A 16,178-nucleotide genomic window follows, 5' to 3' on the forward strand; every position below is an offset into this window, starting at 1 on the left:
AGTGAGGGGGCAGGGCAGGAATGGTGATGGGTGTCATTTGGAGATGGACTGTATAAGGCCACTTCTCTAAAGGGGATGCCAAGAGAAACCTGACACCTGCACTGGCGTTCAGTCCTAGGCTAACCACACACTTACCTTCCTTGACCTGCCTGAAACTGGGGAAGCTTCTTCATCACTCCGGGCATGATCTAAGTAGACGGCAACCCCTTCCTGGATCTAAACTTAACTTCTCTGACCATACAAATGTCAACCAGAGGACTAGGGACGTGTGACGACGACATCTCCCAACGCTCAACATTCAATGTGCGAAATGATGCGTCAGGCACTAAGACACCTGGCCGCTAATGGCGCATGTGATCGAGAGGCAGTGAGGCCATGCAGAACCAGTAGTGAAAGTTACCTGGATGGGTCTGAATCCTCCCTTCAACAACGAAGCAAGAAAGCAGCAGGAAATAGAAAGAAAGCCAATGGAACAGCTGACAGGTCAACAACAGGAGGGGTGGGTGGGGTTCCAGCATGCAACCTAAGGCCCTCCTTCTGCCTAGCCCCTCCAGTAGGCATCGAGGACTCCTCCATGGCCCGAGTCACCATCATGCAACAGTCTAGGGCTTTCTAAAATTAGTATTTGTTTCACTGACATTAGCTTTCCTCAAAACACAACAAGGGACTAAAGCTTCAGTGGAAAGAAAATGGTTGGGAAAAGTTGCCCTATCGACAACTACCCTTTCCTGGGGGTCCCTTCTCCTCTCCAACAGAAACAGCCCAATGATCATCAGAACCCTGCTAAAATCCTCTTGATGGTCTCAAAAAAAGATGAGAGAAACCAGCCCCAAGTTTAGTGGTCAAGCAGGAAGGGAAGGGAAGGGAAGGGAAGGCTCCCTGCCTCACAGCCACAGGTTGTCTGCAGAGGACAGAATGAGCCACCTGTCTGAAGAGATCCACCTCCAGGGTGGATAGGGAGGAGGAGAGATGCAGAAGACAACCCCTGGGATGCGGCTACAGGCAGGGACAGACAGCTATGCTGGCTATCAAGAGCAGCCTTGCTGGCTTGCAACTCCAGGTTTAGATGGCCATGAGGCCTCCTCTTTCAATCTTCTGCACAGAAACCAGGACACACAGCAGGCCACTGACAAATTTTGTCCTGCTCTAAGCAGTGCAAGGGGGTTGAGCTCAGGGTCAAGTCAAACCACAGCCACCAGGGATGTACCGGCTGGCCTCGGACAAGCCTGCCTCAGTTCTCTCTCCTTGGAAAGCAGCCTTGCTGACAGAGAAATCTCAAGGCTGCGCAATACATCAGCTGGAAAGCTCTCCAGGCATGTAAAACTGGCACAGATGGGATCATAAGGAATTCGGAGATTGTCTGGGCCACCCCTCAAAAGAACCACTTTCGACCTGCTGAGACAGCCTGTGGGGCGGAGAGAAGGAAAAGTGATGCTTTGGAGCTTTGCATTTTGTTTCCTGTTTAGAGAGCAGACCAGGTCCAGCAGCCGCTCAGGGACTCAACTAGCCAAAGTCTCTTTGATGATCAAGCAAACACAACGAAGTACCTGACCAGCTTCAAGAGCTGGAAAGAAATCCCAAAATGCTGCTCTGAAAACAGCACCAGAAAAGGGTCTGGAAGGGGAACATGCAAGACTCCTGCAGCTGCTACTCCCCTCCCAGATCCCAACTCCTGCAACTTGCAATACTAACAGACTAGTGAAGAAATTCAGGGTTCCAGACAAGATGATGGAGGCCATGGCTGCAGCAGAGAGCCAGAGATGAATTGGTGTTCTTTTCTCTGTTTTATAATCGTTCTGTCAAACAGTTCAAAATACCAGCCCCTGTTCCAAATCCCACTGGAGGAGCACTTTGTGCTAAATCAGGAACACAAAGAGTCAAGGCCAACCCTATGCAGCAGGCCCACTGGCTTGTCCCTGGCCCTCACGGCTGGTGCTGTTAAGACGCAGGCTTTGTGATGGTGGTCATCAGTGGGATGCCCAGACACACCAAACTTCCCAAGCCCAACAGTTTCAGCTGCCTGACAGAGCAGCCTCCGAATGAGAGGATGAGCAAAACTGCTTCCATTAGGCAAGAGATAGGGGGCCTCAGACCCAGGGCCTGAACACAGCTCTCCAGGCTTCTCGATCTGGTGGCCCTCAGGACTCTAGGCAGCACCAATCACTAGCCCTTGCTTTGAACCCCAAATGTTTTAGCCTTTCTGGAATGTGCCCTTGACCACTAGTCACACTTCTTGTTTGCCTGAATGGAGGGCAGAGTGAGTGTGTGAACAAATAGCTCATTTTCTTCCAGCATCAGAGGAGGGGTGGATCTGGCTCAAGGCACCTAGCTGCAGTTTGAGGACAACATCTTGGCTGGGTGGTGGGAAGGTTACTCCCCTGCTACTGCTTTACTCTCTAACATGGTATCTTGGGACCCTCAGATACTATCTAAGGAAGGGGGGTGGGAGAGAGAAAGAGAGGAAAAAAGAAAGTAAGTGGAAATGGGAGCTTGAAGATCTCAGAAGAAACCCTGCCCTTTGGAAGGTGACAGAGCCAATCGGGGAGGGCAGGGATTGTTCCACCTGTGTACCACACCAGAAGTGTGTAGAAGGGACCGAGCCTGCTGGAGAAACAAGACTGGCACAAGAATCCTTGCTCAGCAGTCCCGAAACTAAGAGGCCTGACAGAATTCACAGCATCTGCCCAGCGGGAACTAAAATAGAAATTTTCTTAAATAGAAAATGTGATTCCCTAATGAGGCAGGAGTCAAAGGCTGCCAAGGAGAAACCCCTCCCACTCTAAGGCAAACCTCAGTTCCTGGTAAGCAGAGTGTTTTCACACCCTCCCTCCTTTCCTTGACAAGGTTTGCTGCTCCTCCCCACAGGGGAGTTCACAGTTGCTTCCAACAGCTTTGTGTTGCACATCTTTGTGCAAACACTTTGCGCTAATTGAATGAGCGCAGAAGCAAGAAGGGCCCCAGGAATAGCGCTCCTCCTGGAGGAAGACGTGCCCACAGCCCCCTCGGTCTTCAAATAGCAGTTGGCAAGTTCAATGAGCCTCACCAAGTGTCACAGCAGCTGGGCCGGAGGAGCTGCCAGTTAATGGCGCGAGCACATGAGTCACACTGACCTGAACATCTTATGACACAATAACTGCAGGAAATGATGCCTCTGAGAGTGCTCTGCATTAGACTATCAGAGTTCCTGTCATTTTCAATGGCAGGAGAGAGGGAAGGAACCTCAAGCTGCACCTGATAACCAAGAAGCTCTCCACAACTCTCCATCAATCCAGTTGCCTCCTCATCACCCATTTGCTTTGAGCCATTTGGTAACATGTGAAGTTAAGCTGAACTCTGGTTCCAAGCTAACCCTTGATTATTTTGAGTTGGGTTTCTAATCAATGGGACACCATAAAGGTTTACGGCAAGTTACAACACTTTTCAAAGCCGTCTCTAAAGCTAACCTAACTGTAACCGCGTCTAGCACTGAAGATGGTAAAAGGATATTTGAAAATCTACAGCACCAGCCAGGAAGCCCAGTACTCCCCTGCCCCCCACTGATATGGACCCTTTTAACAGCCACAGAAAATATGGGATCTGGCATCTCCAGCATGTAGAACTGAAGAAACCACAACATTTTAACCAGAAACAGCACCTCTAAAAGCCACACCCCTCCACACAGCAAGTAGCAGCCACAAGAGTAACTCAGGCTGTCTGTTGGGGGGGGGGAGGGAGAGAGAAGATGAGCACATCATAATTAACTTATTCCCTGATGATTTAAGGCTACATGGGGAGGAACCCCCCTCCTATGATGTGACTTGTGTGATGGGCTACACAGACCTACACTTTCACCACTCCAGTATGCTTCGGCTCAGATGAAACAACAGTGCAACCCCCTTCTCATGAGTTGTTTCTGACCAAGGATGGGTTGTAGAAATGTGGCGGACTCATAGGTCCATCCACAGCAGTCAACCTCAGATGCTGAACACCTCCCCTAGATGCTGCCTTGAAGGGGGCATGGATGGTGGGCTGGGCCAGCCCCACAAGACCAGAGAAAAACCCCTGAACCCAGAATCCAATTTCACTATTCAAGATTTTTCTCGTGTTTCCAACTTAGCATGGCTCTATTTGGTAAAGAAAATCAAGCAGTCTCCTGACTGCGGTAGACGTTCATAGTGTTTTTATTTCAGGTGGAATGTTGCCATCCTCAGAATGGAAAGTACTTGGGAGTATTGTAATGTGGCAATTGCTCCGGGCAAGTCTTTTGGATTCTGACCCCATTTCCCCTGGTGCCCAAGAGAACTAGATAACCAAACTAAGCACACACACACACGCACGCACACCCCTGACCAAGCAAACATCAAAGATCCCAGACCAACAGCCATCAGAAAGCTTTGTGGCAGCAGCAAAAGCCAGGGAGCACAGTTAGTGGGGTTGTTAATTGATGCAACAGAATTAGTAACCGTTAGAAGCTGAAGCTTGACTGTGCCATGGGGTTAGGGGGCTCTTTAGAAAGGGGGGGTTCTAAGAAAGCAAGGTGCAGGACATGGCCTGCGGAATTAGTGGAGGGCCAGCCAAGTAACACCCCCCCCCGCACATTTTCCTCCCAACCAGTTGGCAGCAAAGGGGAGGCGTAGTGAAGAGGGGCAAGGAGGGTACTGTACCTGATGATGATGGGCAGGTCGAGGCCCCGCTGCAAACTGAGGAGAAGCAGGAGAAACAAAAACACAAAAAGGAAAGGCACAGAGAGTCAGAAACACCACAACAAAAGGCAAAAACTGTCACACTGTATGCAAAAGAAACCCACAAGGGGAAATCAAACAAAAAACCCAACACACATACACACACACTCTCAGGGTCAAAGCTGTGCTGCAGGACAGTGACAGACAGGTACCAAAAACCCAGAAGGTAAAACTCTGCTGCCAGGTGAATGCACTGCTCAAAATGTGGGTGGTGGAGGTGCCTGCCAAAGTTGTTAGATAGCCAAAAGACACCCTAACACTAACATAGTTGAAGGAGGGCAGGGGGAGAAGGGTTTGCTGAAAAACCAAACACTAAGTTATTATTTTAAAAAAGCAAGGCAGGCCAGCCCTTGCTGATGCGCATCAAAGCTGAGTGCAGGATGGAGAGCCCTGTCTGTGGCACAGCCACAACTTGAAAGACAAGTCAGCCTCACCTAGGGATACTGATATCTTGGCATATATGAAGCTTTCTAAGTGCAGCTGTAGAAACCTCTAAAAACTTCACTGGGCTCTCCTTCCTTTTTTAACGGAAAGCAAGCAAAATCCTGCGGCATATTCAGTGCAGCTGAGCGTGTGGGGACGGGTAGACCTGCAATGCTGTGGAATCAACTCAATGTTTCTCCCCTATCCTCTCCCACAAGAGAAAAGCCACACTCACTATTCCCCCCCCCCCCCGGAACATTAACAGAAAATCTGCTATGAACAATAAAGCAAAAAAGGAGACTGCAAATGAGTTCACAACAACAACCAACAAGCAGAGAGAGTGTCATCAGAAATCAAGGAAACTACCAGAGCCTTCAGATCAACTGCCACTACCTTGCGGAAACATCTGGAGAGTTCAAGCTCTTTCTCAGCAGAAACCAGCTTTCCTAAGTGCCAAAGTTTACTGTGATACACTTAAATAACCTACTTTCTACACCAAATATAATATTCAGAAACAGAAACGGCAGACAGTCTCTCACTAGCATACAAACCTACAGAACAGGCTGCAGCGTCTATTTCAGGCAGAAAGAGATCACTTGTTTTCCATCAAAACGCCTAACAGATAAGTGTCATTTTTTTCTCAAAACCTCAATGTGCTCCTTGAAACTTCCTAAACACTTTAACACAGCTGAACGGACAGTTTCTGGCCCGTTTGCTCAACTCTGCCATTCTACTGATCCTCTAGCTGTTGAGAAACACACAAATTGAGAGCAAGAATTGGCTGCTAGTTCTTATATTAAATTTGGCACAGAAATATGGTTCAAAATTTGCTCTGCCTCTAGTGTGAAAAGTGGGGGCACAAGCAAAGTAGGATGGTAAATATCTGACCAGAGAAGCATAAAGCATTAAGCATGTCTACTTCTGGTTAAATAGGTTGAGGGATAGAAAGTCTATATTCCCAGAAAATCAGCAAATGCACACCAGTAACAGACCAAAAAAACTGGTGTTCATCTGTCCAAAAGCAAAAGTACCTGTCTTATCACTGTTCCACAGGAAGTATCACTTCTAAACAGCTCAGAAATCAGAGCCAGATAGTTGCAACTTAATAAAATTATGTGAAAACCAACGGTCCAGTAAATATGTTATATGAAAAATAAATAAAACTTCAACGTTAGTGGGAGGAAAAAAGAAAGACCCTAGTCTATTTTGCACTTGTCACCATTGGCTATTGGCTGCATAATTCCTGCGGACAGAATTCTTTCTCTCTGCCTCTCTCTCTGCCCCTCTCTCTATTAAGTAACTGTAAGCAACAGAACAAACTGTAGTCACTGCTGGCTCAGATTAAAAATAGGTTTCCTTTTTCCCTTTGCCTGGAGTTACAATTTTTGCCTGCCAGATGCTGGTCTTGCTTCCAATTCCTTCTGTGAATATTTGGCAGGGGGCCCCCTCTCCCGTCATGGGTTAAAGCTGCGTTGTGGGCACACTGGCTGTGGCCATTTGAAAACAAAGCCTCCCACTATAGCTCTTCTCTTCCCCACTTCAGCATTTTTGCTACGATGGCCAAATTGCTTTAAAAAGAAACAAAAACCTGTTGCAATTTAGAAATTCACTGAAAAGTTTTTAAAGTCTTCCCAACTGGAATTAGCATGCAGAGTGTGAGGCACTGGCCCTGCCGTAACAGAAAACTTGCCTGGGAATGACACCAAGCTACCTGAATGGCAAAGGTAGCCGTGTCCAGGCAGAGGCTGTGCAATTGCCAATGGCCCTTGAATGCAGAAATAGATTGGAGTAAGCTGAAGGGCAGCTATGGGAAGAAGAACTAGGGTCCCTTCATTTGCCAGCACAAAAACAACTCCAGGGCCCACCAGCTCCCTCAGCTGGGGCTCTGGTGCCATAGTGGGTGGGGGGCTGTCTCTCTTTCTCTCTCTCTCGCTCTCCCTCGCTCACCCTCCCCCAAGCCTCCCTTCAGGGCCACAAAGGGGGGACGGGGAGAATAAACCAATGGAAACCAAGCCCAGAACGAAATGCAAGAGCTGCTTAGCCTAGCCCATTTTGCATTTGTTTTGGACTTGCGAGGGGAGGAGGAGAGGTGAGTGGGGGAAATGAAATGTTATGTGAGCAATTTTTAGTCATGGGGTGGTAATGATCACAAAACGTGACGATGGCAGAAGACTGCACGCAGGGTAATATTTTAGAGGGGGGATTGTTCATGACCACAGAAAAATGGCTGACGTTATAGGTAGCTTCTTCTGTCTTAAGGTTTCTGCCAAAATTGGGGAAAGTTCCTGTTTTGAGGAGTTCTTGCCAATTTCCCTTGAGTGACTAATCCAATCAAATGCAAATCCCCCACAAGGGCTAGAAAAGTAAATCTCAGGTACCTGATCACTCAGACCACCTGAAAAATTTGTAATAGGGTTATTGGGTTGTGGCTGTTGTGGGTTTTTTTTAAGGAGGGGGCACCCTGCCTCAATTTCTTCCTGCCACCACCTTCGACAGCCTTGGCCCCTTCCAAACTGCCGCTGAATGTGGCAGCCCGCAAGACACAGCGGCTTAAAGCAGAGATCGGATCAGTGCTTTTCTGTAGATCAGTCAACAATGTGGTCAAAAAATGAAACCAAAAAAAAGCAACAGAACTGAAAGGGGTGCCGCGGGGGCACGACTGCCTGCAAGAAGGGAGTACAGTTTGTTATATTGCTTACAATGCAGTATTTTATCCAGCCTCTTCCCGCCAAGGACCTGTAAACCGGACTCTGTTCCAAAACCTTCCTCCGCTTCCAGTTGTCTGGGCAATGTACTGGCACTGCTCTGCTGGGCTGTCAAGAAAACTGGTTTAGAGACACGGCTCTCGAGTCAGACTCTCCCCTCTCGTTACAGCCATGAATGTTTCAGCTCTTGCTTTTTGCGCATCGTAACAGGGAGGAACATGCCCTACTACAGTAAGGGTGGCTGGGGATGGAAGGGTGTCCCTTCTGCTGCTCAATACCAGTTTGTCATAGAGCAGGATTGTGGCCAACTACTGGGGCTGAGTGAGGAGGGAATGAGCTGGAGGGTCCTTTTCTAGACAAAAAACAAGAGTGTGCAGCTGGAACCAGCAGGGCTGTGAGCACAGGAGCCCAGAATTGCATTGGCCGCAGGAAACAAGTTTCTCCTTCCCCACTCGCTACAAGCCCTTTAAAGAAGGGGGCAGTAAAAGGTAAAGACACAAAGGGAGGGGTGTCCATGCATCTACCACACAACAGCCACCACCAGAAGACACACCCTTGAAAGGCACAGGTTGTATCACTCAAACTTATGATGCAAGGTGGTATGGATCAACACAAGAGATTGAAGCCGGGCTCAGGGCCCCCTCTGGCAGCAGGGCACCAGTACCGTAGGCAATGACAGAAGTGCCCAGGAGTAGGCATTTACAGGCTTCTGGAGAGCAGGCAGGCAACTCAAAAAAGGATCTGACTCTTCATCTCTGAGAGCCCCAGAGGGCTTCAACACTACGTCACTTGTGCCACCTGGAAGCAGAGGGGAAGTCCTTCGGGTGCCTTTTTCTCAGGGAAGCTACTCGCAGAAAGGTTAGGAAGTGCAACGCAATGGCTTTGCTGGACGGCTGGACAGATGCAGCACAACACGCAGGCGAAATAAGGGCTCCCTTACCGGCGAGCGCGTCTGAGGCTGGGTGCTCATCGTCTGAGGGGCCTGCGGGTACACCAGCGTAGTCGGTGCGGCGTTCTGTCCAGAGGGGTAAGGGGCCTGCCATGGGAGAGAGAAGAAAGATGGTTAAAGACATGACAAGCAACGGCAACCGGGATGGAAACTGCCTTCCCGCTGCTGCCTCAACTCTCAACTAGACTCACACTTTGTACCTTCAGACATATGCCATTGATGCAAAAGCCCGGATACAAGGAACTAACCTTAACTTCAGGTTTTCAACAGGGGTGTCTACTATCTCACTTAAAAGCAATGGTTATCTTGAAGGCACTTAACTGCAACATTTGCCATGTTGGGTCAAGAGCAAGAATCTGTCCAGCCCAATGTTTCATCTCCTGAATGATGCTGGGGGGGGGGGGGGGGCTGAACCATGGCAGAGATAGCTGTCCTCTGTGTCTGCCAGCAGTGCCTGTAGGCCAAACCATTTGCTTCTGAGACTCTATACACCAGGTACTCCCACCCTGCTGGCTTGCTCACCTCACTGACACAGAATCTCACACACCTCATCCTCCTCCCTGCTGGATGGCTCAGTGGCACACTTAGTGCCAGAAATGTTTTGCTAATTCATGCCAAGAAGCAGCAGAATATTCAGCCCGTTACAATATTCATCAGGAGACTATTTGGCTCGAGAAAAACATTTCCGGATTTATGTCACAGTGATGCGACTGAGGCTTAGTGCCTCTTTATAAGACAGGACAATGGCAGCTTGCACATCTGACACCCACACAGTTTTAGAAGACTTTAAAAAAGAAGCTCTACTGTTGCCCTTTGACTCTATGTGGCCAGGAGTTAAATGCACCTTCCTTCTTGCTCCCATTAACAGTCCAAGCCTCCTTGTAAGACTACAGCAAACAGCCCCGTTCCCAGGCCCCTTGGTTGCTCCAGGGCCCTGTAGAGGAGGAAATAAGGGCCTTTGCAAAAGGCAGCAACACAGATAAAGCAGGGAAACCTCTTGCAGCCAGTTAAGTCTAAGCAATGACACCTCAACTGTCATTTCACAAGAAAAGCAGTGCCTTCTCCTAACAGGCCCCTGCGTAAGGCCAGCTTGTTGGTAGGAGGGGAAGCCTGCCCAGCAACAGAGCTCATAACACAGGCTGGAGGACCCATTCACATAAGCAAGCAAACTCCCCATCACCCCATTTCAACAGAGGCAGCCCACTCAACAGAACACCACACCCTGAGCCCCGGAGCAGTCCTACAGCTTAAAGCAAGTTGCAGTGCGAGAGCAGCATACCCTTCCTCCATAGCCAGTTTTGACACACAGGCTATGAAAGGAAAAGTTCTTCCACCAAGCAGACTGGCAGAGGAGGCTCAGTTATCTATCCTGGTTGTGGAGGATGAAACCTTCCTTCCACTGCAGCTAAAACAGGACTCAAACAGACTGATGGTGGTAGAGAAATGGAGTGATCTATCCCTCCTCCGTTAGTCCATTCACATGCCTGAACAGAATTCCCGGTCACTTATGGCTACCAGGCTAGTGCTTAACTGCAAGGCTGGTACAAAGGGTAAGCCAACTGACAACTGTATGCAGGTTGCCTGTGCGCGCCAGGCTCAATCCATAATTGGTCTCTGGGTGTTCAAACAACTGCCAGGTTTAGAGCAATTCCTGTTGCCCTTCCATCAGGGCTCACCAACCCATATGCCCCCTAAAAGATGCTATAGACACCTCCACAAGCCATTGCTCAATTCTGCCCATCCTTCAAGGCTCTCACTGAAACATGTGACACTTGCCTTTTTTCCATCCCAGCTGAATGGGATAATTATCTTGCCTACTGATCTCTGCTTGGCACAGAAAGATGAATGCACATGAGAATTTTAATCGGCTTATTTGTCTGAAAAGTGGTGGATCATTAAAGTTTATTCTGTTCAGCATTTTATGATTTGCCTGCCAGATGCAATGAGAGAACCAGGGAGTGGATCATTCTAAAATTCAGGGAGATAAAATACTGCTGTGCATATGTGTGTGCGTATGGGAGGTGTGTGTTTTTTGTGCACAGAGGTACTTTTTTTTTTTTTTTTTAAAAAGAGAGTCTCTTATCATCAGGTACATGTGACTACAAACACTCAAAGCAGGGCATAAGGCAGTCATTTGGCTCATATTCAATGCAGAATTTCAAGATGGACCAGGCTAGGTTTCAAAGTCAGCAGCTCAAAACTGTGAGATCTTGGACCTCAAGAGTACACAGCTGAACAAAGGGATCAGTGGCAGAAATGTGGTAAAACACAATTAGTAACACCCTCTTAGGTCCCTAGTCGGAACCCATTGCAAGGTTGCAACCTAGCCTAAAACAAGTTGCAACAGCAACAGTGCTACCACCATACAAATAAATGGCAAAAAAAGAAGTGGGTACCCTAATGCCATTCTGGGCTAAGGATAGGTGCTGAATCTGAAAAGGTTGAATGAAAACTCCTCCTAAAAGGGGTGTGTGACAATAAATCATACTGTCCTTCCCTTATTACAGTCAATAGATTAAAGTCAAGTGCAGCTTTCTGAGACCGGGTGGATTTTGGTCCCACCTTAGCACTGGACAAGCCCAATACTCTGGAAGGGACTCTGGAAGTCATCTAGTTTAAGCTGCTGCTCAAACAGCACCCTATTTAAGAAAAGTTACTACAGGGTATGCACAGATACTCAGAAGCAGTTTGCTAATTAAAACATGCCAGAAAAACAATCACTACTGTAGTGATTTGCCTTTGACAGAGGCAAAATCCAAAGCAGGCACCTAACCACCTTCCATGCTGGTGGAAGGGAGGGGCAACAGAGGGCAGCCAGGGCAGCCTGAAGCAGCAAAATAGCATTTTTCAGGAGCTGTTCAGTTGCATGGCTCTGGGGATGACCAGATGTTTGAAGCCTGCAACTGTCTTGTTAGGTGGAGTGAAATGGCAAATCAGACAAAGATGCAGCAAGGTCACTTAGGAAGCAAATTTTGGCTCCAGCCAGGAAACATTCTGCCCATGAAGCACCCCTAACTTTTGCCAGCCTCGCTGCATCAAGCCCACTGCAATGACTCAACAACCCAATCTCTTCTCCAATTCACTGTCTTTGTCTTGGAGTACATCAGCAAGCGGCAATTAGCAGCCACATTTCTGAGTCCAATTTCAGAGCCCAATTAGCTGGCCCAGAAGGGCGAGATGAAAGTTCCAATGTAATCCTGGGGAGCCAATCAGGGTCTGGCCTGGGGTGGGAAGAAGTGCTTCCTGCCATGCACCAAGAGCATTCCCTGCCACAACAATCTGTCTCCAGGTTAACTCCAATTCTAGCCTGTCCAACCTCAACATCTGAGCGTTGGGACATGTATTTTTTTTGTTTAAAAAAGCAGTGATTATTTCTAAACTTTACAAATGCTGTAGCACCGTGAGACACAGCAATGAGTGATGACTACAATTTGCAGAGCACTTCCCACATTCACACCATACATTCAAAGCAGGATTCTTTGGGGGAGGCCATATGCGTCAAATGCATGGTGCAGATAAGCCCATGAACATGTGGACTTAAGGAGGAGGAAGTTATTTGTGCAAATAAAAGCAATTACTAGACAAAGTGTCTAGCGCTCCTCAACCTTTTCACGGGAGGCAATATTAACTGAACAGCTTAAACCTTTAAGAAGTTCTCTTCTCCTAGCAGCCAGGCTCATTAACAGCACCATACTGGGGGATTTTCTGACAAACTGGAACAACAAAGTGTGGCAAACTGTATTTGTGGAAAAATTAAATAAAACTGAAAATTTTTAGTTTTATTTTAGAAAAATTAAATAAAACTGAAAAATTAAATAAAACAAGGCCTGAAGCACAAAGACTCATTTGGAATCAAATGGAACAGTTTTGTTTATGTATATGGCTAAAAATGAAAACAGAGGACTTTCCTCACGTTACAAAACTTTGGTTAACTTAAACGGTTTATCACCTTCTATACAAACAGTAGTCTGGGATAAGAAGCTTACATTATTTGGTAGTTATTTTGTAAGTACTGCTTAAACACCAGCATTCAGATATATGTATGTAGATGTTATATGTTTGAATGAATTTAATGAAGAAAGAAAAGAAGCAGCAGCTGCCTCTTCCCGAGTCAGCCAGCTGGTTCATTTAACCCAGGGCTGTCTCCTCTTACTGGTGAGGACTCTGCAGGGTCTCAGGCAGAGAAGGGTGACCCCCAGCCCTGCAAAGAGACTGGTGAATATGGGGCTTGATGCAGGCAATGGGTGTTCTTTGCCACCAAGCAATGGCACTTCCTCCTTCCTACCTTATCTCGGAGTAAGAGGTATGATAAAGGAATTCTTATGTGTTTCAAGTTGTCAAAGAATCCTCTCACCATGGACCTTCCCCCTCATTCAACCCCCACCCTCTGTTCCTGCCAGCTGAAATAAGCAAACAACAACAAGGGGAGGATTATTTTTATCTGCATTTCGAAAGGAGTTAGACCTGCTGTGCAACAAGATCCCCCCCCCCCGCCCTTGCACTAAATGTGCCAGGAATAAACAGGCGAAAGCCGGGCTCACGTCAGGGGGAGGCTGAGAAAATGCTGAGTCACGCACAGCTCTTGCGCTTCCTGCTCTGAGCAGCGGAGTGGAAATTTCTGCCTCGGCGCTGTGAATTCTTTCAGCACCCTGAGAACTTTCCGTGCCCACAGGAAGTCACTTGCCAGGTTAAATGCTGGGTGCATCTGAGGGACCACCAAGGAAAGACATGACAAAACCAGCAACACCTCACACCCTTACACAATCCCAGCTCTGAAATGTCCCATGGATGAGGACAGGCTTGCAGTCCCTGGGAAGGGTTAGGCCAGGGATCACTCTCACAGCATCTCATGAGCAGGCCGGACCCGGAAAAGGTATGGTTCCACTCTCACCACCTTAATGCATTTGGCAATTGAATCCTACTTCTAGCTACAAGCAACAAGGCCCCTGGGTATTTCATGCCTTCCTTCGAAAGCCAGCCGTGACCTAATGACACTTAAAATAGCTGCCTTAGATTTCAGAAGGTCTTTATGAAATTGTTGCCAAAACAGCTCACTGGAAAAGCATCCATAGTCCATAAGATGGCTCAGTGGCTTCAAAGCTCCTTAAAGCCACACCTTCTCCATCCGTCTACACAAAGTTCCACGGAGAGCTATTTATATAAAATATAGATATTCTCTGCCTATCAATTCTGCATGCAGAATGTAAGCCAGCACTAGCAAATGCTTCATTTAAGGTTCTCAAAAGAGGGATTCTTTTTTCTTTTCTTTTTTAGGGAATGGAGTGGACCACATATCAAAATATCAGTCCAGCTGCAAGAGTTTTGCTTTTTAAAAGAAGCAAAAAGAGGAAGGCTGCATCCTGTGACTGCAGAGCTAAACTTCTCTGAGATTATTCCTCAGCCTAGCAAAGGACACTGCTGGTGATCCAGGGCAAAAAGGAAGAAGACTAGCATGTCCTTACATGAAATGGCCCAAGAGACCTTGGTGGCACTGCTGCACGTTCCCATCTGTAGAGCTTCCTTCTAAACACAACATGCTTTTGAGTCACATTATGAATTAAAGCAAACCCCCATCTCCTCCCACTCCATTGATGAATTGCCGCAGCAGGCACAAAACAAAACGCTTTTGGGCACTGGGGACAAAAGGACAACAGTCAACATGACTTTTCCTCAAAAGCCCACACTGAAAATGACATCCCACATGCTGTTTTCTATGGCAGCACACCGATGACAGCGTATTACATCATGCCATATTTACATGTGATATGGGATCCAAGACACGCTGCTTTATTAAAGCAGAGTCTACCATCAGGAAGTGCTGTGGAAGGCTGAGCAAAGAGTTGGAAGAGACCCTGAGGATCATCTAGTTCAACATCCTGCAACGCAAGAATATGCAGTTGTACCTTACAGGGATTGCCCCTGCAATCTTGGCGTTATCAGCATCATGCTCTAACCACACTGTTACAGCCAAGAGGGAACCAAGCTGTAGAGAACTCTGGAAATGCCTTGCAGGAAAACATGACTCACTTAAGGCACCACACAGGAGAACACTACTCACCAAAGCCTATGGCACAATTCCTAATGCCGTTTCCACTACTACTATAGTTTACCCAGCCAAATGGGACAGGAACGGGACAATCCTAATGCCGTTTCCACTACTACTATACTTTACCCAGCCAAATGGGACAGGAAGGGGACAATCCTAGAGTAAGGCACATAGGAAAAGGCAGTCAAGGTCACAAAACTCCAGAGTCGTGAGTGGGTGTGGAATTTCTGAAATTCAGAATCTCTTCATTTCGGAAGGCAAATCGCTGGTTCTGGGCTACCTGAATATTAAACAAAGTCTAACTACATTCTTGGGAGTTAAATAATAAACCTCCTATTCATGAAAGCTTAGAAAACTGCAAAAACCCTTTCAAGTAGGACAATAAAAATATTTTTCCAGAAAAGCATCATGTAGATAGGGGACGTTTTATTCTCTGCCACTCAGAGCATCATTAGTTGGGCCAAGAAAACTCTAAATCAAGGGGTAAAACACTCAGATACTCAAGTGGGACACCTTTGCAAGAACTCAACAGGGCTGCACGACTATGTTAACCACAGAACAGCTTTGTTACAAAAGTTAAATGTCTTCTATGGCCCATTCTCTGTTAACCCACTTCCCTCCCTGTCCATGCCTTACAGCACCACTTCTCTATTCTCCCTTTGTGAGCCTCTCTTTTCCCCTTTATGTGCCACACCATGTGCTTCTGGATCCAGGAAGACAAAAGGAGCAACACAGAAGTCATGATGCAAGCTGCATTTTCCTGTCCCCACCCCTTTGGACCGCTTTCAGTGGACCTTGGATAGCTCTCCGCGGCTCCCACACACCAACACATCATAAAGGTTTGGAACCGAAACTTTCCTATTTTAATTAAACACCTTCCTAAAGGAAACATTTTGAACCTGAGCAATGAGTGAGGGCCAAACCAAGTATAAGCGACTTTCAATGCAAGACCAGCCCTCCCTCGGCTCTGCCAAACTGAGGTTAGTGCGAAAAGCTTCACTTTCTGACCTCCTCACATGCAAAATCCCTTATAAGCAATCCTGAATAAAGGGTGTGGAGGGAAAATGGAATCCCTGCTGTTTGAGGGACAGCCGAAGTAGTCAAGAGGGTGGCACCCAATGCTCATCCTACTCAGAGTAGACCCACTGAAGTTAATGGGTATGACTAATGATAATTAATTTCAATGGGTGTACTGTGTGTAAAACAAATGTTGGACACAACCCAGAGTGTATGGGGGAGGCAGATGTGGGCCGACAGGTACAGCGACTGCCAATGGCTGGGAACACAAGTGGGCCTTTAAAATGCTAAGCCACCATCCTCAGACTGGACACGAA

At 47.3% G+C, this 16,178-nt stretch overlaps 1 protein-coding gene across 29 annotated transcripts in view; it reads right to left on the reverse strand.

The window, feature by feature from the left end:
• The window catches only part of EIF4G3 (eukaryotic translation initiation factor 4 gamma 3), a 78,040-nt gene that overhangs the window by 34,348 nt on the left and 27,514 nt on the right, over window positions 1–16,178 (reverse strand). For 14 of the 29 annotated variants that reach the window (XR_013989662.1, XM_081017260.1, XM_081017254.1 and 11 more), the window contains 4 exons: window positions 8,790–8,885; window positions 7,844–7,957; window positions 4,644–4,679; window positions 401–421 (listed from right to left, as the gene is read on the reverse strand). Coding sequence is in view for 28 of the 29 variants with exons in the window: in XM_081017274.1 (XP_080873400.1) it covers window positions 401–421; window positions 4,644–4,679; window positions 7,844–7,957; window positions 8,790–8,885 (267 nt within the window). In the remaining variant the exon portion in view is untranslated. The remainder of the gene's footprint in view (window positions 1–400; window positions 422–4,643; window positions 4,680–7,843; window positions 7,958–8,789; window positions 8,886–16,178) is intronic. The other 15 variants (XM_081017266.1, XM_081017261.1, XM_081017270.1 and 12 more) reach the window with 4 other exon arrangements.

The sequence above is a fragment of the Podarcis pityusensis genome, assembly GCF_964106645.2.
Source record: "Podarcis pityusensis genome assembly, chromosome: 8".
NCBI classification, from domain to species: Eukaryota; Metazoa; Chordata; class Lepidosauria; order Squamata; family Lacertidae; genus Podarcis; species Podarcis pityusensis.